The sequence below is a fragment of the Amphiura filiformis genome, chromosome 7 (assembly GCF_039555335.1).
Source record: "Amphiura filiformis chromosome 7, Afil_fr2py, whole genome shotgun sequence".
Taxonomy (NCBI): Eukaryota; Metazoa; Echinodermata; class Ophiuroidea; order Amphilepidida; family Amphiuridae; genus Amphiura; species Amphiura filiformis.
Window position 1 is genome coordinate 35425325 of NC_092634.1, and position 26551 is coordinate 35451875.

General features: G+C 38.3%; 1 protein-coding gene across 1 annotated transcript; it reads right to left on the minus strand.

The window, feature by feature from the left end:
• Positions 1-880: 880 nt before the first annotated feature.
• On the minus strand, positions 881-23972 carry LOC140157819 (uncharacterized). The gene is given in 9 exon segments (XM_072181066.1): positions 881-3767; positions 4570-4680; positions 5372-5468; positions 6335-6470; positions 6724-6806; positions 8841-9082; positions 11469-12303; positions 13028-13264; positions 23888-23972. Coding segments are annotated over 8 exon segments (1902 nt in total). The 5' UTR covers positions 13246-13264; positions 23888-23972; the 3' UTR covers positions 881-3587.
• Between the last annotated feature and the right edge of the window lie 2579 nt (positions 23973-26551).

Below are 26551 nucleotides of genomic sequence, written 5' to 3' on the forward strand. Positions count from 1 at the left end.
TGGCAGCCATAGCCAGAGATCTCGCCGTATTTTCGCGATATCACTGCTGTTTTGCTGTCAAAATTTTCACTCTCAAAGCAGTATTACTGTGCTTAATATTAATTATTGAAGTAAATTAGGTCATAATTTTGTATTTCAGGTGTTCAGTTGCTTCGAAAATGATGTGCATAATGCAAGTTGAGGAAACTTTTGAGCCTAGTTTTATGAAACCTGGATATAGAAAACAACATGTGGGAATTTTTGTTTCGTACGACGGGACGCAATAACTCACTGCTTTTGCAATATTCATGCGTGAGATTCGGGTTTTGGTGGGTCCGGGACGCAAAAACGCAGCCTAGCGCGACCCTTGATCTGGATGACAAAATGGATTTCAGGTCACAGGGTAACAGGGATTATCCTAGATGGCAAACAACTCGATATGGTTTTACTTTACGTTTTCGTCCCGAAAAATTGGAACATATTAAAACATTTTCAGAAATAGTAGCTATTACTGCAGAATTATTTATCTGTAGTTTAGAGCGGTCCTTGGAACAATAGGATATTGAAGATGGTGATCAAATACGTGTCATCATCCGAAATCCGACAAAAAAACAAAGGGCCGCTGTACATAGAATTGTGTGTCAGCAACAGAAAGTTAAATTTGCAAATGCGCGAGGAGATTTCCAACTACCTGAGTGATCTGGGTGACAAAATGGATTTCAGGTCACAGGGTAACAGGGATTATCCAAGATGGCAATTCGATATGATTTTACTTTACGTGTTCGTCCCGAAAAATTTGAACATATAAAAACATTTTCAGATATAGTAGATATTACTACGAAATTATTTATCTGTAGTTTAGAGCGGTCCTTGGAACAAGAGGATATTTGAAGATGGTGATCAAATATGTGTCATCATCCGAAATCCGACAAAAAAACAAAGGGCCGCTTTGCGTAGAATTGTGTGTCCGCAACAAAAAGTGTTAAAACAGAAAGTTAAATTTGCAAATGCGTGAGGAGATTTCCAACTACCTGAGTGATCTGGATGATAAAATGGATTTCAGGTCACAGGGTAACAGGGATTAGCCTAGGTGGCAAACAACGCGATATGATTTTACTTTACGTTTTCGTCCAAAAAAATTGGAACATATAAAAACATTTTCAGAAATAGTAGATATTACTACAGAATTATTTATCTGTAGCTTAGAGCGGTCCTTGGAACAACCAGATATTGAAGATAGTGATCAAGTATCATCATCCGAAATCCGACCTTGGACCGTATTATCTTTATTTCATTCACGAAGCTGGGTGACTTGGACGTTGAAAGAGACATTCGTTCACAATTTGAACAGGTCGTCCAATCAAATGAAACAATCGTTTTTGTCGCTACGCTGCAGATTAACATCGTAGTGGCCAAAAAAGGTAAGGAAAGAAGAGGCAAGTTTCTCAGACGAACGTTGTCGAGTCTTCAGCGTTGGTTACCGAGGAAGAAAAGTATCGTCCGAATTACCAACACTGAAGACAACATGTGTTTTGCGCGTGCATTGGCTGTGGTCATGAGGTACGTGCAGTACAAGGATGACAAAATTAGCAAGAATACATACAAATATATTCGCTTGGGAAGAAAAGAGCAAAGGGGCAGGACCATTGATTTACAAACAAATGCAGGGTGTCTACGGAAAAGGAGTGTTTGTTTTATTTTCATCTCGAAAGTCAGAAATAAAAAATTAATCTGTTTGCAGCAAGAAAACGGACTGCTGTGTGCTGTGGGGTCCTTTCACTCACATGTAACTTAAAGGTCTATAAGAGGACAACCTGAATGACCAAAGTACAGTGATGTAACTGGGTAAGAGATCCATATTCTGAAAATCGATCTCCGAGCCCTTGTGCGCAGCATCAAACATTTATGGGAGCTGGTCTGCGAAATAGGTTGCAAAGGTATCACCCCCCAAAAAAAAATTGTTCGCTCTTTTTATGCTGAAATATCATCATCCAATTCCAGATTTTTTTATGGCATCAAATCTGAATTTCCGAAATATCCGCAAAAGTTACATCTCTGGGAATACAAATAAGATGCATCTTGGTACAAAAAACTCCATCCTGAATGGTCAATTAAAACTTTGGAATAAAATACTCCATCCTGAACGCTCAATTAAAACTATGGAAAAGGATTTTAAAAACATAAAAATTCATCAAAAAAATTTTACGCAGAGGGTGCAAAGATTTACAAGCATTGCCAATTCAACAATAATTTGCAGCCAATAATGGACCAAAGTAAAGGTTTTGTATCTTTAGTCCTATTCAAGGAATATCAAGTAGATGAAAACTGATGAGTCAAACTTGAACTTTTTAATTATTGATTTTAAAAGTAACATTATGCAATTACTCTCATTGTGTAATTACCCTCATTCCAATTGGAATGTCTTACTCTATAACACAGGTTCCCAATCTGTGAGTCACACCCAAATGGGATAATGAGCTTCAAACTTTTGCACAATGAGACAAGATCTGATCCCCTCAGACCAAAGTGAGACATTTAGACAACTGAGTTATTACCATTACTAACTTGATTATTACCTTAGCTTGCTGCTGTTGAAATCCCATAGTCCCTGGCATACTTGGTTGCAAACTTATGAACTTTTTGTATGTCCATTTTTTGATGTTCTTTTTTGCCCTTTATTTGTTGCCTATATCTCAATTTCAATATTGCCAACTTTGGTCTGATTGGATCAGATCTGGTCACATATAAAACATTTGTTCTGTGTGAATATTTTTTTTTATCCTTGCCGCTCTGGAATGTGCAAAACATTCAGGCACAACTCACGCTCTGTGGAACCTTGCGTACAGAACACAAAATTAAACTTTCACAAGTGGGTTGAGATATTATTCCAAAGAGTCCTAACACAGCACCATGTGCAACCCTATAGTAAATCTACCATATTGGATTACCATACATGGGGACCAAAATAGGGTACCTCCAGATTGCATGTTTTGGTGGGAAAACCACTTTAAGCTTGAGCATTAGAAAGGGTAACCAAGAACATTATCACAACATTTCGGCAAAACGCATTACCAGGGTTCAAATTTGTTTTAAAATTTTGCGTAAAAAGTGCTGTACAAATGCAACATTGGGTAGCATTTACTTCAAAATAAGGAGCAAACTGCAATGCGATACAGCCGAATTCGAACCCTGCGCATTACAAACTAAATGCAAACAAGCACAATTTTTATATCAAAAAATTTGCCAGAACCGGTAAGATAATCAGGAGGTACTTTATTTTGCCCTCCATGAGTAAAACACAAACATGGCACAGTCGGAACTCTTTCAAGTCTAATCTCTTTTGCACAAGGTTAACAAATAAGAATACCACCCACAAGCTCCCGATTTATTCTGTGTATGATACATATGATAAGTAACTTCATAGGGTGTGATCTAATAAGTGACTTAACTGCTCCAGTATCAAGAACCACAAATTTTAATTCAGATGATCACAATGATCCAAATTTGAAATGATACCAAGGCAGATAATGTAGATATATTGCACTTAATACATTAAACAAGGTGCTATTATAGCCAGCTGCTTCAAGGTGATAACACCTGTTACCTCATCACAATACAGGGTATTGCGTAGTGTTTGCCGCCCTCGCCTGGGACAAGCCTGCAGTCTCCAGTTTCTGTAGTTCTAGTCTAAGTGAGCGTGAGCGGTTGAGAAGCTGCTGGGTCTCCTGTGAAGGCACCAGAGCACGTCTTGCTCTTGCTGGTTGTCCGGTTATATCTTCCCTGTCCAACTGTATTAAAAAAATACATCACAAATTTATTTTTAAGTTGGTAAATTTTAAGAATTGTACACTACACACAAAAAGGTGATTTTTCATTGATTAACTTTGGAAATTTTCCCTAGTCATCTCTATATTCTGTGGCTTAAGGTGAGTAGGATGGCAGCAGCCACATTTTTCCAGTTTTAGCCAAATAACTAAAAAAGTGCAATGTACTTCTTCATATTCAATAACCCTGATCTTATAGGAGAAGATTAAAGTAAGCAACTAATCTCACTATAATTTCCATAAGTCTTGCGGCTCTTCAGTTAAGGCCAATAATATACAAAAACAAATGTTTTTGGCATTTTTTCCCTTCCAAGAAATATTTTGCACATGGGGTGGAAATGACAGCCTTCCTAATAAAATCAAGCATTGGTATCTCCTTAATAATACCTAAACTAGTCCCATTGTGTGCCAGCTTTATTTGTCTCAACATTTGTGTGCAAAACACAGCTAGGTCATGCTCCTCTCCGACCCACCTTAAGGATAAAGAAACACACCTTTCATCAACTATATCAAAATCTTAATCAAGGTGGGTATTTTCATAAGACACATCCCTGCACAAACACACAAAGTATTTACAGCTCCCTCATACTTCGGGCACTCCTGCATCATAATCTTTAAATTTCTCGGTTTCTCATCATCATAATTTTTTTTTTTTAATTTGATATTTAGATACTTCCCAACTCTGGTTTCAATGTTAGTGATGCATTTGAGTCTGATTAGGGTTTTTTAAACTGTGCGGTGATCAAAATTGGTTGGTAAAACTTACAAATAGACTCTGTGACTGACTGATGGTATATCCCAGTGAATCCTTGAGATCTATGTTGGATGCTGCAGGCATCATTGATGGCAGTGAATTCTCCCAACCTGCTAAGCAGTGCTGAAACAGACAATAAAAGACAACATATCAGTAGGTGACAAACTCACAAAATATTTAACAATTTTGCCATTTAGGTGTGTGGGATGGCAGAAGCAGTATTTTTCCAGTTTTAGCCATTTAACTAAAAAAATGCAGTGTACTTCTTAATATTAATACATCGATTGTAGAGGATACGAGTCAAGCAAGCCAATAATGACATTTATATTTCCATAGGTTGGGCTTTTCCCATATGAGAAAAATCATGCACATGGGGCGGAAATGGCACCCCTTAAATAAAGCCTTGGGGTCTTCTTTATAGAACTCAGACAACCATTCCTCTTGCGCATCAGCTGTATTTGTCTCAATATGTAAGTGCATAAACCGCCATGTCATGCTCTCCTACGATCGGCCTTAATAATAATATCATGCAATACCATATTGTAAGTGTTGCAATTTCAATCAGATCATGCAGTGTTAAAATTGCTTAGTATGATATACCTTACTTGCCTAAAGTCAGTGGCTGTCAACAAAATAATTTGGAAATTCTTTTCACTAGTGGGTTATCAAACTGCAGCTAACAAAATTCTTCACACATTTGTGACCCATCATATCAAAACATGGTAATTGTTGGTTGCAACATTACATCAAATATAACAGATGTTGTATACGTATGTAGGGTTAAATCGCAAAGCCATTCTGGATTTTATCTCACCTGTGACAGACCAATCGAGTCTGTTGGATCAAAACTCTTCCTCCTGTGGGGTCGCACTTGATATGGTGATCTCAGAGTCGACCTTGGCACACTGACCCTAAATGGAAAATAGGAAAACATTAGATCCAACTAAATTATAAAGACACTCTTACCACAGTCCAAAGTGATACATTTACTCTACTTTGGTCCACCTCAAGTTCGTTGATGCTTAAAATATTTAAAACCATGATTCAAATAAAACATGTTATTCTCACAGCAGTGGTACACACAAAGAGGTCATCTTTGAAATAAAAAATTTGTAAATAATTTTTTTTCTGTTTATTTAAGGTTGATATTATTCAAAAAGCTCTCACAGGTCACAAAAAATTATTAAATGTATTTACATAGTATTTTGTAATATTTTTAAAAGCCCTAGGTATTTTCATGCGATTTTGTCACTTCCATACATTTCCAGCATTTTGTATCCATTGTCCTAGCATTCGCAGACTGTTGGTTGATTTCCATCAATTATCACTGTACTGACGTACCAACTCTTACACATGACCATTCGTTATATTTTTCTTCACTTCATTTTGGAGAAAATATATCATTTGCTCATTTTCCACATTTACTTACCAAAGGCAGACCCAGGGCATTTTTCTTAATGCCCAAAACTAGATAAACTTAAAACATAGCATACTGATTTTACTTTGTTATGTAATCAAGTATGTGGTATCATCAGTACATGTATGGTTTGTACGACAAAGGTACAGTCATCTTGTGGTCATGATCATATAAAATATCATCAAAATAATCCAAATAAAATGGGGTCACAGATACATTACATACTGGTTAACTCTCATATAACAGTATCTGAGCAACTTGAAATGCTGGAGGACCAGAGCCCAGCACCAGCTCCAATCTGGGAGGTCAATCAAGAAGTTTATATGTAGGCCCTGCAACTGCCCCACATCACCTACTCACCGAATATATGATGGTGAGACTGTGCTGGAGTCCACTGGTCTTCTAGCATTACAGACAGCACATAGACTCTCCCCACTCTCTGCACCATGTAGTGGCACTGGAAACAGTCTGTCGTTCAGAGTATAGTTGTGAATACCTGACAAAAAGGAAAGATTGGGGTGATTATGATTGCTAAATGCTATGTTATTACAAAAAAGTCAAAACTTAATCTTTAAAAAAAAATTGGTTTAAAAAACAGGCCCTTTTTATAGCACCACACAGTAAGCAGATGAATTTTTTGTTATACACTGTGCCCTGGGCAGACCCACAGTGATTTTTAGGGGCATTTGGTCCAATGATCTTTCTTATTTCGAGCACCAGATCAACATAACATTACAGAAGAAACTTACATTTATGGGCTTTTTCCACTGCCACCTCAGACGTAGCAGGTTCTCTATTGCTTTGGCGACTGGTGTTCAATTCTGCAGCAGTCCTATAGGAGAAAGTTATTGACACAATGTCATTGACTAAATCATATTCATAACCTCATTAATATACATGATATATGCGATCCAATCATCTTTATTTATTCGCCAAAACGCAAACGCTGAACGTGGTCACTAATAAACAACAGTGGACCTCCGCGCCGTCAGCGTAAATATTAGTAACTAGAGACTGACCGATCAGATCGGTAGCTTCCGAATCGGGCCGATTATTAGCTTATCGGTAGTGATCTGCATCGGCCGATTTTCCTTCATCCGCCGATGTAATGCACCGATCACTCAATATCATGAAAGTAATTGTTGAAGCTTAACAAGTATTCATTTATTGGTATATTTCTTCGAAATAAACTAGTTAAATCAAGCGAAATTTAGCAAAAGAACAAGCTTTGTAGGCGATAAACCTATAATCATACCGTGATTCAGGCACGCAGCTGAGATAGTCATGTACCGGTAATTCCCCGCATCTACATGTACGTACACCGTACGGCTAACAGACGAACATGTACAATTGTAGTTCTTACTTCCGGGTCACAGTGCTGTGCTTCCGGGTTAAACACGTGCATGTCAGATTGGAGAGAGCTACGGGCCGTGTGCAAAACTCACACTGACTTGAACGTAAACACAATATTAAAATGGGGCGATCGATCGAATGATTCGACAGACTTGGACATCAGGGGGAAAAGGTAAATTGAACTGATAATAATCATGGTCAAATTAAGTATTTTAAATGAATACAGGAGTGTGTTTTTTTTTTTCAGAGCATACATAATTATATGGTAATACTTTGCGTATCGTACATGTACAAGTACCCTTTCAACATACGGGTGAAATTTACTCACGGCGATGGCAGCCATTGTTTACAATTGGGGAATTGGTAATCAGTGATCAAATCGGCAGATCAAAGAGGGAATTGATCGGTCAATCGGCCGATTCAGATAAGGACCTGATCGGTCAGACACTATTAGTAACCTCCACGCGCGCCGTGTTGTGCATCGAACAAATTGCGAGAGCGCTGGCCGCCGTATTTGGATTGCGCGCTACCATATTTACACAGATTGTGATTCACACTTTTGTTATTGGTCGTCCTGTTTTAGCCTGATCGATTTTTGGAAAGGCAAAAAGCAAAAATTGTTTATTTTTTGAGGAAAATTTGTGTTATTTGGTAAAGTGAAGAGATGAAAGTGACGGTTATGAATGAGGTTAATAACTTTGACGGTAATATGTCGGGCATTGTGAAAAATCTAAACATTTTGCTTTGGACCTCGGAATATCCCTTGGTTCCAAAGGCAAAATGTTTTGATTTTCACAATACCCTCAAAATAACCGATGCGCAGTTATTAACCTCTAAACAAGACATCAAGTAGGCCCCCTATGGGCTTGTGATCAACAGCTTCTTGATCCAAGCAATCACATATATTAAGATACTGTACAGGGTCAGGTATATGATCTTTAGTGCTCACAGACCAACAAGCACAAGTTTGCAAATTGTTCCACACACATACCACTTAAGGTTTTAACCAAAAATAATATTTTTACCCGAAGATTACCAAAAATGGCACCATACATAATGCTATTATGGCATATCCGCCATTTTGGTTTGTCGCTCATGGAGGGCAGATAATATACTTGTGTCATTGGTCGGCAAGAGCCGAAATTGAATGATAATTGCATATATGCAAGCTTGAGCATTTCTACGGTTTTGCATGCATGCGCGAGTTTAAGGCAGAATGCAAACGACTCACTTTGAATCAAGTTTGCCAGGTGCATAGCGAAATAATCAAGTACATCAAGTTGCCTCCATGAGCGACATGCTATCTGGATACTTTATCATTAAGAATCATATTTTAGTACTCCGCAAATTTCAAATGGGGTTACCTGAGTGGGTGACTCCATTTGAAATCTACAACCCCTGTGTGGCAGGTTATTACGGTCATATCTTCCACAGGGGGTGTATTTTCAACTGGAATAGTCCATCACACAGAAATCTATGTCATTGTCTCTTTAACAAGGTAGATGCAACTTACTCTTCCATCACCGATTTGTGTACACACTCCTCATAGTTATTACGTCTGAACTCCTGCAGTTCCCCCAGGTATCCCTCTGTCCTCTCTGACACATGCCCACCCGTATCTAGCAGTCCAGCGATCCAGTCGTATCCCAGGAGGGGCTGGACATGACCAGATGACGAGTCTGGGTCATCGTGTCGCGTGGATGCTGAAGATGTATTGGGTGAGTCTTGGAAGCTAACATGCATGCTATTCTTACCCTGTGTAATAAAGTTGGGAGACATATTGGAAAATTATACATATTTTTAATCTTGGAAGACAAAATACACAATTCAACAGAAATTTAATCGACCCTCTTCCAGTATCCCAGACTGGGTTGGACGCCCTACTTTCAAATTCTGGCAAATGCCCTGGTGGCATGTACGAGATCTCTGTTAACTCTTATTAGATTATTTGTTACCAACATGTATGAACTTCATTTGAGCATAATTTGCATCCTTTGTTATGGGGTATGAACGTTTGGACAGTATTTATTGTGGGACATTAGAGCACATCAGACATATCGAATTGCATTCTGAATACGAAGATGTCCTTCTGAAATCAAATAATTTTAATTTTTTGAAATTCACAATGTAATACACATTTTATGGCAAATTATTAAAATTGATATTTTTGATATTTAACAGTACTAAAGTAAACTTTATAAATCTGATGATTTATACTTAAAGTGTATGTACATGTAGGTGGGATGAAAAGCCGACGATCAATTGAAAATTTTGACCTTTCAGTATTGAAGATATGGATTTTTTTCCCAAAACACCAAAAAAAATTACGTCTTTTTGGGAAAAAAATCCATATCTTCAATATGAAAGGTCAAAATTTTCAATTGATCGTCGGCTTTTCCTCCCAGCTACATATACTTTAAGAATATGTCATTAGATTTATAAAATTTACTTCGAGGACTGTTATATATCAGAAATGTGAAAAATATCAAATTTTAATAACTTGTAATAAAATTTGTATTATTCTGTCGGTCCGTGTCAAGTCACTTCCGGTTGATGATGTTCGAGTGAAAACAAGTCCCTGATTCGATTTTTGTTGATGATTTCTGTCATTGGTGTAATGTAAATTTCGATCGCAAATAGTCAGTGGAATCAAACAACCGTTTCTAAGTCTTCAGAATGAAAGAAACTTACTTGATTTACCGTTTATATACTGACAAACTTAAAATTAAATTCCATGGTCGAAAGTGTCGTTTTTCCGAAATTGAACATCACTCCAGCAACATCGCTATGTAGCCTCCTTCACAGCCGGTTTCTGTTGTTCACATCAAACCGTGAGCCACATGCAGTTTGGGCCCGAGACTAGAGATAGCCGGATGTCCGACCGACAGAATATGGTGAATTTCAAAAAATGAAAATTATTTGATATCAGAAAGACATTCTTCGTATTCAGAATGCAATTCGATATGTCTGATGTGCTCTTATGTCCCACAAAAAATACTGTCGAAACGCTCAAAACGCTCATTCCAGATCCCTTAAACAGGGTCAGGGTTTAGGATTTAGCGTTAGGATTTGGTGGGTTTAGATTAGAATTTTGAGGGTCAGGATTTGGGATAGTTTAGTGATTATTATTTAGTGATGTCATTATTCTGACAATGCAAGAAATAAAAATCATAATTTACATGTTCAAAGCTCAAGAAAATTTATCTGGATTTGATTTTAAGAAGTAGCGAAAAAGAGATTCTTTAGTGCTCTAGTGATTCAGCCATATGTTATCCACCACAAATATACTAGAGAAGTCATCATTTTTATTTTTTTGAGATACCGGAGAGGCAAATTATCCTTAAAACAAGCTTTGAAATTACTGCATATTTATCTCATGTTACATTGTGTAGCAATACAGTTTGGAAATCCTTTGTTGAATACCTGAGTGGAAGAAGGGCCCAACTCCATGCCAGCAGACTGTTCTTCCTTGTGTGTGAAAGATGAGCCAAAATCCACTCTCTAAATAGTCTTCCATGTACAGTTAATCATGGTTTTCATGGAAGAAAGGCCCAACTCCATGGAGTGGGGCCCTTCTTTCACAAATATTGGGTTAAAGTCAAATTTTGTTCATCCATGAAATCTGCTTTTCATTACAATAAACATTCTTGCTAACATATTACATGCTTGTTCAATTAATGGATAATTATCAAATTTCTGCACCTATTTATAACACATCTGCTTACGGAACTCACACAAGTATATTAGTGGAAGAAGGGCCCAACTCCAGCACGTATTAAGACCTGTACCATTGCCATAGAGACATCATATATAATTTCGAATGCATGTAATACTATATATGTTAATGTATTAAAGGTCCCCTGAAAACGAAAATATTCTGCCTATAAAACTTTTCCAAATATTATGTTTTTTCTTAATATCTCAAAAACAGTTTTGATGGCTTCCACTCAGGTATTCAATTGACCAGATGACGATGCGCACATCATTTAGCAAACATCGTTACAAGTCATTGTAACGTCAAATGACGACATCTCGGGTCTAACTGCAAAGAACTATGGGATTCACCAAAAAGGTCAATTGTTTCTTGATATAATCCATGGACCATATCTGAAAACTAGCTTTGCAGGCTTTTCTTTCTTACCTTGGATTTGTTGGCTGGAGTAAGCAAGATGGACTTGGGTTTTGGAGTCGTGTCCAGAACTCGCCGTCTCGGTGACCTTGCATTGCCATCATCCAGCAACCTCCCTGGATACTCTGACCTTTGAACTCTGATATCCTTCATATTCTCTTCATCTTCTTTGGCATAATAAGAATTCAAGAACTCGGACTGATATCGATTTGTCATTTTTTCTGGGCTTCGCCGATCCAGTTGTCTTGAACGTCCAAATTTGGGTGTCGCCGTGTGAGGCCTTCAGAGATTGTATCTCTGCTGGCGCAGGCTTGGCTCTGGTGTGATTGCCGATTGTGGACGTCTTCTTGTGGGCGTAACCGCCCTATGTGAACTCTGAATCGATTCATTCAGTACTCTATGCTTCCTATTATCACAATTTAATTTTACGGCCCGAGAGGATTTTTCACCTGGTGCACTGACAACGCTAATATTTCTTGGCGATCTTCTCGTTTTGGCACCAAGCTTCCCTCTACCTGTAAGTCTGTGTTCTGATCTTTTCAGCATCTTCTTCTGTGCACTCACTCTTGCTGGCACTTTGCGTAACAAACCATCATCTGGACGAGGTCCTAGTCTTGATAAATAACTGGAATAACTCCCATCAAAACTACCCGATGCAGACAACACCTCCTGTGGTGTGGTGTCCAAAATTTCAGTTCGCGACCTGTGCGTTGGGCTCACATGTGTTCTGGGTAGTCTGCTGGAATGTGTCGTTGTAGGTAATTGTTTCGGTGTACTTGTGACCTGCACTGGATTGGTATTAGACACATATCTACTAGGAGAGCTGGTGAAATGTTTCTCATGTGAACTGAAATAAAGAATGAAAAAGATGGTAAAATATTTGTTCTGTAATTTTTCATTGATACCAATTTGGGAGAGTCACAGAAGCTTCTGTCACAGTGTGAACTGTGAAATGAAGTACACATTTGTAAGATGAGGAATTGATCAACATTCTTTATCTGGTTTTAATGTCACAGTTTTTACAGTTTTTAATTTTAGTTGATCATAAATAGAACAAGAAACTTGGTGGGAGGCCAAAAACTATAAGTCAAGAAACACATATTAAACCAGAACACTGAGCACTTTAAAAATGGGAGGAATCAGGGGACAAGACACCATAAATAAAGATTAAGGCATTTACAAACTACACAAAATGTATAAATTTATCATCAACTCACAATAAAATAGCAACCATAAAGTTTTGTGATGTCATCAAAACAAGACAAAAGTGCTGCTGGAAATACTAACATCTAGAAACACCAGACCAGACTCCCGAGTGAACAAGATTCCTGACAGGAACTGAACTATTTTTGAGGACTCCTTCTACAATAGCTGCCAAGTATCATGTGTGTCAATATGGAATACAGAAATTGTCAAATTTCTATAGAGCAGCTATTGCAGATATAGGGTCTTCTTTCTTAAGCGAATACCAAATAGTTTGTTTGTTGCTGGATTATTAACTGTACCAGAACATGTTCTGGTTTGAACGCTGAAGATATTGCATGTCTTTACGAAATTGTCCCTTTTCATACCTGTAATCTCTCGTTGGGGGAGACGCTGGCCTGGCAGGCACATACCCTCTTGTCGATTGGCTCGAATATCGAGTAGAATATGGCTTGGCATCGGATGACGCAACAACGCCACTTGCCGATTGGACAGAATGTTTCAGTTGATGCTGATTTTCCTGTAGTTTTCGCAGCAGGCTGACATGCTGCTTTCTAAGCCTCTCTACGTCTGCAAAGTCTGCCATCAGCATCTGATCTTGTCCTCTGGATCAAATAACACAAGATCAACACATAATAGTCGGGACTCATAACATTGTGGATTGATATAGACTAGCGTACATACATGCTCAGTTTTCGATTTTCATCTAATTTTTTGCTACTCACTTTCAGATTTGAGTAGCAATTCCAAAATTTTGAGCAGCAGTTTGTTTTCACCTTATTTTATCAATTTTTTGTATTTTCTTGTCTTCTCACAGATTACTCATAACGATCATAAAACCGGTTTCTGTTGTTCATAACAAACCGTGAGCCACATGCAGTTTGGGCCCGAGACCAGGGTTCCCGTTAATTTAAGGATTTAAAAATGTGCGTCATGTGTGACGCAAGTTTGCTGACAAGGTTGAAAAAACTTGCGTCCAGACATATTTTTGTGCGTCCATCTGAAATTCACGATCAATCATACCGGAAACGCCATGAATTTCATGATCAGAACGGCAGCCCCTTGTTGCTAACACACGTACCTGTACCCCGGGTCTACACTTCATCAAATGTTGATTGTTAAAATAAAATAAAAGTGCATTTTCGCTGTGATATTCCATCTCCAGTCGCTATGATAATTTTTCTCATTTCTATGTCAGTTTTGGTCGGAACGTGGTCAGAAACGTGGTCAGAAACAGCTGCAAAAACATTCGCAAATTTTCGTACTCTTACTTCCGGGTTTCTTTAATTTTAAAATGTGTTGTTGATGCTATAAAAGCTAAAACACATGCTACCACAAATAATACAAAAAAAGGTTATCATTTGGATTTTGTCTTTAAAATTGCTTTTATTCATCGTAACAATAATACTAATAAAGGAAACGTAGATTATTTATGAGAAAATAAACTTAAAACATTAAAAACTGAATATTGTCAGCTTGTGATAAATAATTAAATAAACAGCAACTGCACGGTAGCCGCACGTCATCACTCCAGCAAGCTTTGTAAACAAAGCATTAATGGGGACTTTCCCATCAAACAACGATCGTACGGAAAGCTTGCAAAAAGTGCACGATTTCCTGACGTTGCATTTACAAATATTGCAGAATTTACTACAATTCTTAAGCAGGTGGGTCAAAATTTTGGGCTTTTATTATCTTAAAAATATAAAAGAATAAAATGTCTTATTTTTATCATCAATTAATGATTAAATTTCGAAGTTTTGTCTGCGTCCACATGCATGTGATATGGACATAAAATACTTGATTAGCCATGTGAACTTGCGTCCAAATTTGTAAAATACGTGTCTGGACGCAATGACGCACACTAACGGGAAGCCTGCCCGAGACTAGAGATAGTCCAGATGTTGGACCGACAGAATAATCAATGATGTGAATCTACCTACAACTGATATTATAGGAAGCTTAACTTAAGGGGGTACTACACTAAACGTCGAACAACTGGATACAATGACAACGTATGGAAAAATATATTTTTGTAAACAATTTGAGGTCAGTATGAAATTGATATTTTGTACAATTTGTACAGCTATCGAATCTACCCTATCACAAGCAAACGTACCTGTATGTAAAAAGTGCCCTTAAATACTGGACATCGCCAATATATTTATAACAAATTTGTGTCCAGAACACGAAAAGTGTCCAGACCTCACGCTTGCTCTCTCGGCTACAACAATGGCGTAATCCATGTATTCCAGCGGTTCAAGCGTAGCTATGAATAATTAAGCAGATGACGTATTTACCAACTCTGATGATGCGTAATGACCTGACCTTGTCAGACCGATGAGTTACATAGGTTTGATCCACCAGTCCCTTTACTGCTTACGCACGGTCATTTTATTCCGCCATGTTTATTGTTTCGAGATCGGGCTAAGGAACTTAGGCTACACAACGATGCACAGCTCTGACAATTTCCCACAATGCCTTGCGCATTTCCAGAAGAAGGCCTGGCGATTTCCCACATTTCCGTAAAATTGTAAACAACGCCTGACGCTTCGATAGGGAAAATGGAGATAGCGAAGTCGCATTTTACATCAAACAGCTGCAAGAGTAAAACGTTCTGAAGGATCGGTAATGATTAACAGCTGGTCTGGTGTATTTGAAGTTCATATTGAAGTTTGTAAGTTTGTGACTTCGTATGTTATGTGCAATAGATATTACAGGAAGCTTAAATTGGCACGCTGTTCTGCAATTTGTCTGTCGCTTCCGAAAATGTATCGGAGTTCTGGACATGTCACACCGGAAGTGTGACATGACCTCGCTGGACATAGTACTACACCCCTGGCCAATTGTAGCCTATGCCTATTTTTGCATTTTTCTCCAAAATTATAGCACATTGGTGACGAGTAAGATATGTATATTAATTATTATAGGGGCAAGTACTACAACTACTATACTGAAAATTCAGCAACTCAAAGCAAGTAGTTATTGATTTATTGATCAAATATTGGTTTTCCCTCATTTTTGACTAAGGCCAATGGAACTCTATTATTAGTTTCCGATTGGATGTTTGAAAAAAAGGACGAGGTCGCTATTTCATTATTCAGTCTCTTTTCATTATCCATTATGTCAAATCAATGATTTTATGAACAGCTTTCTCCAAATTTTAGTACCAAAGTATATATTGTTGATGAAAGACCATCTCAAAACCGGTATTAATGCTTAGATCATCTTTACAGACATTTTGCAACAGATTGAGAAAAGATTTGAATTTGTTTTCATTAAAATGAAAAGAAATTTGCAATTTTTGTAATCACTAGAAACATGATGAGGTATGCCTGCCACTTTCACATACTTGTGCATAATACGGAAGGTCGAGTTGTGCCCATTTAATGTTTAGGCCTATGTTAAACTGTATGTTATACAAATTGTGCAGCTATCATTTCTACCCTATGACGAACCGACATACCTGTAAATCAAATAGCCCACAAAAAACTGGTCATCGCTGGTATTTTTCATGAAGAAAAGCGACACTTTTTTACGCCGGAACATGTCCAAAACACGTCAGCTGACGTACAAGCCTCCCCACGCATGTACATAAACAAGCCGTGTTCATTGTTTAATTGTCACCTGCAGCTGTTCGCAAGAAAACTTTCTGCATAAAATTACCTGGGGTCGTTATCAGGCCTGAGACACACTGGCGCTAGTTTGAGGACAGTCACTATGAGTTACTAATGTCGGCACATGCAGAAAATGCGTGATGGGTCGCCATTTTGTGACTCGTGCAAGCTAACACAAACAAATTATTGGACTTAATAATCTTTTCAAGTTTTAATAAAACGTGTACATCTATAATGATAATATTACATTTTATTATTTTATTATTTGAATTACATAAGCTATGTCAATTTTGTGTCCATGTTAATTTTTATATGGATTTACCTGTGTTGATTTTAAACTGTTGTGAACGTGGAGCTACGCAAACTGGCAGGCGATTACCCACCATGCAATGCGAATACACGGAAACGATCCAGTTTAGGATGCATCGCAGTTCCTATTGTGTAAACCAGGCGTAAAGGGTACATGCCACAAAATAGCTTTCCATAGACTTTACGTGCAAAATAGGGGTCACGTTTTAGGCTATAAGTCGAGTTACGTCTTACTTTGAAATATATTGAAATGCCCTGAGCCTACGGGTGTCTCCCTATCTTTTTCAGGCTTTACCTTTTTACCTGTATATTTAAGCTTACTTCAAATTAGTTGACTTGGGCGATGGAAAAATGCGTCGCCTTTGACTGACGAACGGACATTGACCTGGAGAGTTTGTTGACCCATCGACTTGCGCATGATCATGACGTATTTGCTTCAGTATGCACAGGGCGCACATTCTGAATTGGCGTTTTCTGGCTATTTTATCTTAATGATAACCAAATTATTCCTTGTTTTATGCTTAATTAATGCTAATTGCGATGTTAATTATCCCCATACTTCCCTTCTGCATGGTTGCTAATGTGTCTCTCTTTTGGTACGCTTATTGCGGCGTAAAGGTAGACGCATTTATGCACGGCCTGGTAGACGGAAAGTTGCGCCGCCCTCTCGTGGCGGCGTTCCTGATTGGCTGTACTGTTGTTGAGGAGGGCAGGCTTTACTTTTTGGCGCCTGGCGTACGTGCCTCAGCAACAGTCTGTCATCACTTTTGTTTCGGAGCTTGTCATTTGAACACGTACTTTTCTTTCTGTGCATCACTGTACGACTTACCATTATTTTAATGACATGACAATTCATAATAGCGGTTTTTGTCACATAGGTTTCATATATTGTGAATAAATTGTCTTTCTTTGTGATACCGTATTTGATTTGTCTTTTGCTCCACTTTATGTTGTCTATACGTGTTAAACCGGAATCCGTACCAATACCCCTTGAGGAAAAATCATTACACTGGTGAGCAGCGGTGAGATTTCGATGCCTTTTTCCGAAATCATGAATGAAATATGGAGGTAGCTACTACCTCCATGGATGAACCTACCGGCGCTACCGGAGGTTATAATGGTACGGATTTTCGTGAGTTCTTAGAACAAAGCAAGGTAAGGCTTGATGAAATAAAAAGCCGAAATGTTCCACAGAGCGAAAACGCTTATAAAAGTAGGCCAAGACCTACAGGAACGAGGTACCTTGACTTTGATTTGGAGTCTACAAGACCCAAACACACACACCCTGAGTCACCCCGTGAATCAGAGGAAGGGTTTTTACCCTCACATGGCCCGTACATATCCAGTACGGTAATGCCATATAATGAGTGTAGGTCATCAAAACCATTGATGAAACCATCAACTTATGATGGCACTACACCGTTGCCAGACTATTTGACACAGTTTGAGCTAATAACCGAACTAAACAACTGGCAACAAGATGCCAAGGCCATATACCTGGCCAGTAGTTTGAGAGGAGTTGCGAGAGCAGTTTTAAGTGATCTTGATGAAAGATCAAGACACTACTATAAAGCTATAGTAGGTGCACTTGAAAGACGGTTCTGTTCTGAAAACAAAGCCGAAGCTCAACAGAACGCTCCTTAAAAATAGGATGCGAAAACAAGACGAGAGTCTCCCAGAACTGGCTCAGAACTTACGCCGTATAGCAAAATATGCATATCCAGATGCACCATTTGCCTTACAAGACAGCTTAGCCAAAGATCAGTTCCTAGATGCGCTACAAGACACAGACCTTCGATGGAAAATTTTCCAAGCAAGGCCTAAAACCCTCGATGATGCGCTTGAAATTGCAGTCGAGTGTGAGGCTTTTAAAAAGGCCGAAAACCAAAGAGCATCAGGATTTGGTCATGTTAGGGCGGTCGGAACGGTAGAAATAGCCTCCCCCGACAAAACTGAAGAGCTGTTAACCACCCTGGTTACAATGGTCCAAAAGTTGGCTATTAATCAATCAGAGAATAAGGCTGCTCAGCAAACTCAACGTGCTGGTGAGAGTACAAATAGCGGGCAAAGACCTCACAACAATTTCAACACACACAAAAGCTATACATGCTATAAGTGTGGCAAGCAAGGTCATATACAAAGATATTGCAGGGCACAGGGTGTAGGCCTACCCCAGAATGCCGCTCAGTCTACTGGTATGACATCAAATAGTTCAGAAAACCATTAGATTGGAGTAGAAACCGATCTCGAGGGTCAGAGGTCGGTGGAGACAGATCTATGTAAATATGTGAAATTCAGATTAGGAAGTCGCCCGACAATTTTAAGTTGTAAAAACTTAAAATCAAATGTGTAATTAACCACCTCTTCCTAAATATGGGAATTGGACAATTTCAGTTAGACATGAGTGTCAGAGATTGTGAAAACAACTCCGATCATGCCGATAGCACATGCTGTCTAAAGCGTGACCGAATCATGTTGCAACAGATAAAAAGGCGGGAGAAAATAGCGTCCATGAGGCGACGCTTAAAAAGTGCACTCCAGGGAGTCGACGCAAAAGTGCGCCTCCTGAAGAGTGCCCGCAAAATTGCATCCCTGACCATCTGCTTGATCTGTGGCGACGCAGTTGTGCAGAGTTAGATGGAACACAAACCGAAAAGGTTACTCAACTACTCTGTAAATAGGCCTATAGTGACACAACCCCAATTAAACAACACGCATAGGGCCTACAACACGAAAACCCAAGCGTGAAAAATTTTCTGATATCATTAATTTAAAATGATAGAAAATTTTAACAAATGTGAGGAAAAGAAGAAAACCCGAAATAGGCCTATTCCGCTTTTAAAACGGAATTGTTAAGCCTATATGTGAATTCTATGGGAAAAGAAGGGTTGATTTAAATGGTGATGATTATGGCTTTAGGCCTATGGCTTTTCAATGAACAAAATTTGTTGATTTTGAAGATTCTCATTTCTGAAAATGCGTGAGACGGTTTGTGTGTTAGCCTGTAGGCGAGTTGATTGTGAGTACTGGATCCAGAAATGATAAACAGAAGCTCACAGAGAAGCTCTGTTGGATACCAGAATTAGGCCCACGTGCTCAAGAGCTGATGTTGGATGAACTAGAAATCCTGTAGGCAGTTGATTGTGAGTATTGGTATCCGGAAATGATAAACAGAAGCTCACAGAGAAGCTCTGTTGGATATCAGAAATAGGTTTCACGATAACAGCTCAAGAGCTGATGAACTAGAAATCCTATAGGTGTTGCTTAAATGAAATTTGGAACATAGAGCGCTCAAAATGTTCCGGATGTCATGCGAAAAAAGTGTTTGTACTTTGTAGTTCATAATGGAAAGGCTAACACGCATAACTGTTTGAGATATGAGAAAGGTGAAATTATTAATTGTAGTGATATCAAAGTGATAATAATGAAAGCATTTTTTTTAAGCCAGAATCATCATCAATAAAAAAAAAGAATGTTAAAACATTCTTTCCTCATCTTATTGATTTAAAGAAACCAGTGAAGTTTTTCACTGAAAATTACAAGAAACTGGGTTTGACATTAAGGCCTAAATAGGCCTATAAATAGCACGTCATATTAAAAGAAAGACAGCTGTAGGCCTATAAGAACATGAAGAACGGAGACAAACATTCTCCATTGCCCATTTTGTGGGTTTGAATTGAAGTCTTTAAAGACACTTTATGTGCGTGGTTGTTTGATTATTCCGTGAAAGCAAATCGTAATATAATTTTGTAGGCCTATAGGCCTACATGTATGAAAATTGATGTTGGCTTAAACGCAAAAATTGCTTGAGTGAATGAAAACGATTGAAGATGTAACCAACTTGTGAAATGGGTTGTGGCCTATATGATTGTTATGATGAACTTAGAAAGCCTGCAGGTATTGCTGAACGAACGGCCGAAATGTTCTTTATGTCATGCAGTATGTTCATCATGCAGTACAGTTTTGATTTAAGAAAGTTCTGAACTTGCTGGTCGAGTTTTAAGAGAACTTAAAAAGAAATCTAATGGATAATGCAAGTTTGGTCTGTCTAATCATTCAAGCGAGGAGATGCGAATTTTAAAATCGAAAAGTTGAAGCCAAATCAAGATGTTTTAATAACCAGGCATGAGACTGCACTTTCCTAAAAAAAACCTGAAAAAACTGAAAATGCGCGTGAAATTGGGCAAAAAGTACCAAAAACAGGCTGAAATTAAATAAAGTTGCGGAAATTTTGACTATAAAAAAAACTGAATTCAGTTTTTAAACTGAAAATTCTCATGCCTGAATAACCTACAAAGTCAAACATAACCAAAACGCACAAGAAGTTTTGAAGTTTTCTATGAAGTTTATAGAAAAAGGCACCAAAAGCTGTCTACTTGCGAATTTACGATTTTCAGTAATGTCAACCCGAAGCGAACAGCTCCTGTACCGCTTGAAATTTGGCGATACAGAGCGAGTTTGCAACATTGATGACAACAGCTGCATGTCGCCGTGGAAAACAACAACTTGTGATGAAGAATTTGACGAAAATGTCGACGCAAAAGTGCGGGCATCGAGGCTACAAGACCCTGAACATGCTGAATGACTATGGTAAACGCTGACGCTACTGTGATGACGGTTTCTGCGACGTCAATTGGATTATGAACATTTGCTAAATCTTTGTACATGGACATCAATCATTACAATATGGAGACCGGATGCATTGATCATTGTTGATTGACATTTGCCATTGGATTTGGAACTGATTTCTTTTACGTTTTCGACCGACGACCATGCAACGTTTGTTAAATGCTTTTTGAGTCTTTTTAAAGACTAGGGCATTTAAAGGCTAAGCATCAAGATCGTCATGAAGATTATAGGACTTTTATAAACTGTGAATATTTTATAAATTGTATTATTGTAGGGTAAGTGTAACTCGCTCCCTTTTCTGACAAATGTTACAAATTGTATATTGATTGTTTTTGACACTTTTGGCTATTTCCCTTAGACCCGGCTGTTGTTAAAATGTTCCCTTGTATCCAAAAATTGTGATCGATTCATCTAGGCCCTAGCATTCTAGGCCTAGTGGTTTTCTGGTTTTCATTGGTTTTATCAAAATTTGTAAACAACAGCTAGCGAGTTATATTTACCCAAACTTAGGCACCGCTGACATGACAGAACTCAACGTTAGGCCTTTAGGTTGAGTTTAGGCGTAATTTTAAGATCTATTTAATTGAAATGAAAGCAAAATTACCAAATTTGTAGGCACCCAAATTTAGGCCCATTTTTCATGAACTGTTTTCGGCACTTTGTTGTTTTTACATGTACTTTTGATTGAAATGCATTGACAGTAAACAATTTTGTCTATCTTGAGTAGATGCAAATTTGCGGGGCTCTGTGCCACCGCTATTTTTGATTAATGAAATTTTATATCTTGGCCACTGTGTGAGCTACCAAAATTATTGGTTCATAATGTAAATACTTGTTTCGGTGGAAAAATTTTCAATGCATCTTTACTGTCACCAAAATTATATGCATTATTTTAAAATCATTTATTGTACAAGATTTGAGTACAAATCTTTTTTTATAGGTGGGGAGAGTGAAATGCCCTGAGCCTACGGGTGTCTCCCTATCTTTTTCAGGCTTTACCTTTTTGGCGCCTGGCGTACGTGCCTCAGCAACAGTCTGTCATCACTTTTGTTTCGGAGCTTGTCATTTGAACACATACTTTTCTTTCTGTGCATCACTGTACGACTTACCATTATTTTAATGACATGACAATTCATAATAGCGGTTTTTGTCACATAGGTTTCATATATTGTGAATAAATTGTCTTTCTTTGTGATACCGTATTTGATTTGTCTTTTGCTCCACTTTTTATGTTGTCTATACGTGTTAAACCGGAATCCGTACCAATACCCCTTGAGGAAAAATCATTACAATATATATTTGATATCATCTTAATCAGAACAAAATTCTGCATAACATGTCATATGGTCATGTGTCATATGGTGGGGCACATTTGCGTTACAAGCACTGATTTTGATCATTGTCATCCTTTTCACTTAAAATTGATATTTATCTAAAACTATACATCTCACACCAGCAAAACTATACATTTTTGGAAAGCTTATAGCAAAATTCCCCAAAACGGCATTTCGGGGGTGTTTCTAGATCTTAGTCTCATGGCGATGGCAGCTTTTTTAATGGAACTGCTATCAAAATCCCTCTAAAATTCCATGTGCAACTTGATTATCACCATAAAAAATCATATATTTGGGTCAAGTGAAGTATAGAAAACATATTTATGTAGGTTTGCTTCACCCACCTATTCTCGAAAAAAATTCAAATTTCTATGTAAATATGCATTGTGTTGGGGCCCTGTTCTCGGCGAATTCGCTGACTAGTAAATGTGTTAACTAAGGTTTGCCTAGGTTACCTAAATTTATCAGTCTCTTTCGAAAATATATTGACGTTCTGGACATGTCACACCGGAAGTGTGACATGACCTCGCTGGACATACCGGTATTACCATGTTACGGTGCACTGCTTCGGAGTAGCCCTGGGAGTAATCCGGAGTAGCTCCAGAGTACATCCAGTGCGCAGTGAGAAATTGAATGTGTATGTATTTTCAACAACTCTTCCTATACCTTTGTACAGGAGCCAACCGTTGTTAATCCGTGATGAATCCACACTTTTACTGTAGCGTATACGCGAACGCGAGCGAGACTACGCGTTACGCGAGAGCGCCGTAAAATTCGCCATGCTTGAACCTTTGTGCGTATGCACGCTTACAAGTTGAATTCAGTATTTTCAGATAGCGGCTAAATTTTGCCGTTTTATTCTGTAGTTTTATTGATGATATTAACAGAGAAATCATCGAATTTTTTGTAAGGCTTACTTGATTAACTGACATTTCCCCGTGAAATAATCGTGAATTATACGATCTTTAGCTTCTTTTCGTTGTTGAAAGGGATTCAATCATTCATGTATCATCGTTGTTCATCACCGTTTAACAACTCGCGTCCGGCGCGTCTGCGTGGTTTACTTCGCTCGGGCAGCTAAAGCTGCCCTCGCGAAGTAAACCACGCAGACGACGCGGCCGCATCGTTGTTAAACGGTGATGAACAACGGTGAAACATGATTGAATCCCTAAGTATGACACTTTCGAAGTGTGCAGAATTTTGCACTGCCAAGTTTACGCGTTTGCGAAAGGCTTGAAAATCTTCGGATTAATCTGCTTTATGGTAACTTAATCTTTCTTAAATTTCACATATGCTACAAGCAAACATCAAATTGTACGTTACTTACTAAAATACCTACCATTCACACTGATAAGAGGTCACAAAAACCAAAATAAATCTTGTAAAACTTCTGAAACTTCTCTGCAAGCGAATCAAATTTTCCCCGAATCGCATAGGGATGGGCGTTATCGTGATAAACACTTACGCAGTATAGGGATGGGCGTTATTGTAATAAAACACATCACTAGACTGCGCAGGTTTGCGTCCAGATAGCTATAGCTATACCTCCTGGAAACAGGATTCTTTGATATCTTGATACACAAAATTCATATAGTCTGGTTGATGACGAACTTGGATCTGATGTTTCGGAAATAGAAGACTTTGTTCCACATGAAACATCGAATCACACCCAAAAAACAAAACGAATCCAAAGCAAACTCACCCCATTTTATAAATCCAAAAATAACAGATCACCAACTCTGGCTTTCCAAGCAGCTTTAAAATCCCACTCCCCCGATATAGGCCTAATCATTGGATGCGAATCAAAAATAGATTCCACACATGATACCATCTGGTTCCATCTTCCCAGATGGATACAATGTCATTCGCAAAGATCGTACGAAAAACGGGGGAGGTGTTTTCTTAGCCCTAAAAGACACATTTATTACTGTACTGTGGAAGGTCAGTCCTGAATTTGACAAGCAATGTGAGCTCAGTAGTTTGGGCGCATGGAGTTTGTGAAGACTGGTAAATAAAAGTGTATGCAGCTTCTATCATCCACCTAGAAGTGGTAGAACCAGTGAATCACCTTCTTGACAGTATCAAAAAAGTTATGACTAAGAACAAAGGCCACCCAAACATCATTGTTTGCGGTGATTTCAACTTCCCAGACATAGATTGTGAGTTAGGGAGACAAAAGCTGAATCTAAACATAAGAAGTTGCATGATGATTTCCTGGATTTCTTAACTGAATCTGGGCTAGCACTGCTAAACAAGCTTATTACCAGTCCAGCTTCACCCAAATGTGGTCAGTAACATCAGAACTTATCCAGGAGTTTAGTGATCATTACATTCTAATGTTTGATTTGAATCTCAAGCCCAAAAGGCAAAATAAGTCGCCACACAAATTATAAAACTTCAAGAAAGGAGATACTATATAAACAGCATAAAAACAATGCTACAGAAAAATAAATTTTTTCAGAGTCAGCCTCTTGAAAGATCAGTCAATGAGAACTGGACTATGCTTGAGAAGCACATACTCGAGGCCATGGAGAAATGTGTTCCTCATCATTTTTCAAAAGGAAAGCAAAGTCATCCTTGGATTAACCACGATAATAGTGAAACAAATGAGAAAAAGGGACAAGTTGTAGGCCTACAAGGCAGCAAAGAAGACTAAATCACAACGTTTGTGGAAGTTACAAAAACAACAACGGAACCATGTTACAGACATGCTGCGCAAGTCATACCATCACTACATGGATCGATGAGATACAGAGGCCTAGTCTGGAAGCTTCTGGAGTCCAGTCCCAAGAGCGTCTGGTCATTTATTACATCTCAGAGAAAGGAGACTGCTAGAATACCCACACTTGTATCAGAATAGAAAACATGCACAACAGATATGGAGAAGCTCTCAATGGGCAATTTTACTCTTTATTTACTGGAGGAATGTCCACTTTACCAGACAAAAAGGAGTGGCATCATTTCCCAGCATTGACGATCTAGACATTGATTTAAATGGAGTAGTTAAACAGCTTATGCAAATTAATGTCAACAAAGCTGGTGGTTCAGATTGCATCCGGACTAGAATGATGCATGACCATGCTTCTGAAATAGCACCCGGAATGCTCCACCGTCAGTCTTTTGAAACAGGCATCCTTCCTGATGACTGGAAAAAGGCTTATGTCACCGGAATTGATAAAAAAGGGACCAGTACCAAGTCAACACCAGAAAACATCGGTATGTGAGCCTAACTTGCATTTCTTGCAAGTTAATGGAGCATATTGTCCTCTCACATATCTCCAAACACATCATTGTGGAAAATCAGCACGGTTTCAGAGAGGAAACTAAACTTGTTGAAGCCATCCATGACTGGGCAGAGTGTGTTAACAGATCTGGTCAGACAGATGTACTCCTTTTGGATTTTAGTAAAGCCTTCGATAAGGTCCCGCATCAGAGACTTGCACAAAATTACAACATTATGGTATTTATAGAGGAAAGACACTTATATGGATCAATGGCTTTCAGCTTTCTAACAAATAGAGAACAATGTGTCGTCATTAATGGTTCCTGTTCTTCCTGGGCCCCAGTGATATCTGGAGTGCCACAGGGTTCGGTCCTAGGACCAACACCATTTCTTATATACATAAATGACATAACCGAGGGACTAAAATCCAACATGAGACTATTTGCTGATGACAGCATTCTGTACCATGAGAAAAGGTAGCAGAAGACCATAAAACTACAACAAGATCTAAATACAGTTTTCGACTAGGCAGATAGACATATCAATTTGTAGGCGCTCTTTAGCAAAGTCATAGTTCATTGAATTTACAACCGTATGACAAAACAGGCGAAAATAGTAACTTTTTGCACAAGATTTGCAATTTAAAGAGAATTGGCCATTGCTCATTCTAATGACGCTAGTATATGGACAATATAAGTGTGCTTTTTCATTTAATGACATAAAATTTTTTGTAAGGAACACTTGAGGTTTTGACTTTTAAAACCTACATTTTGGTCAAAC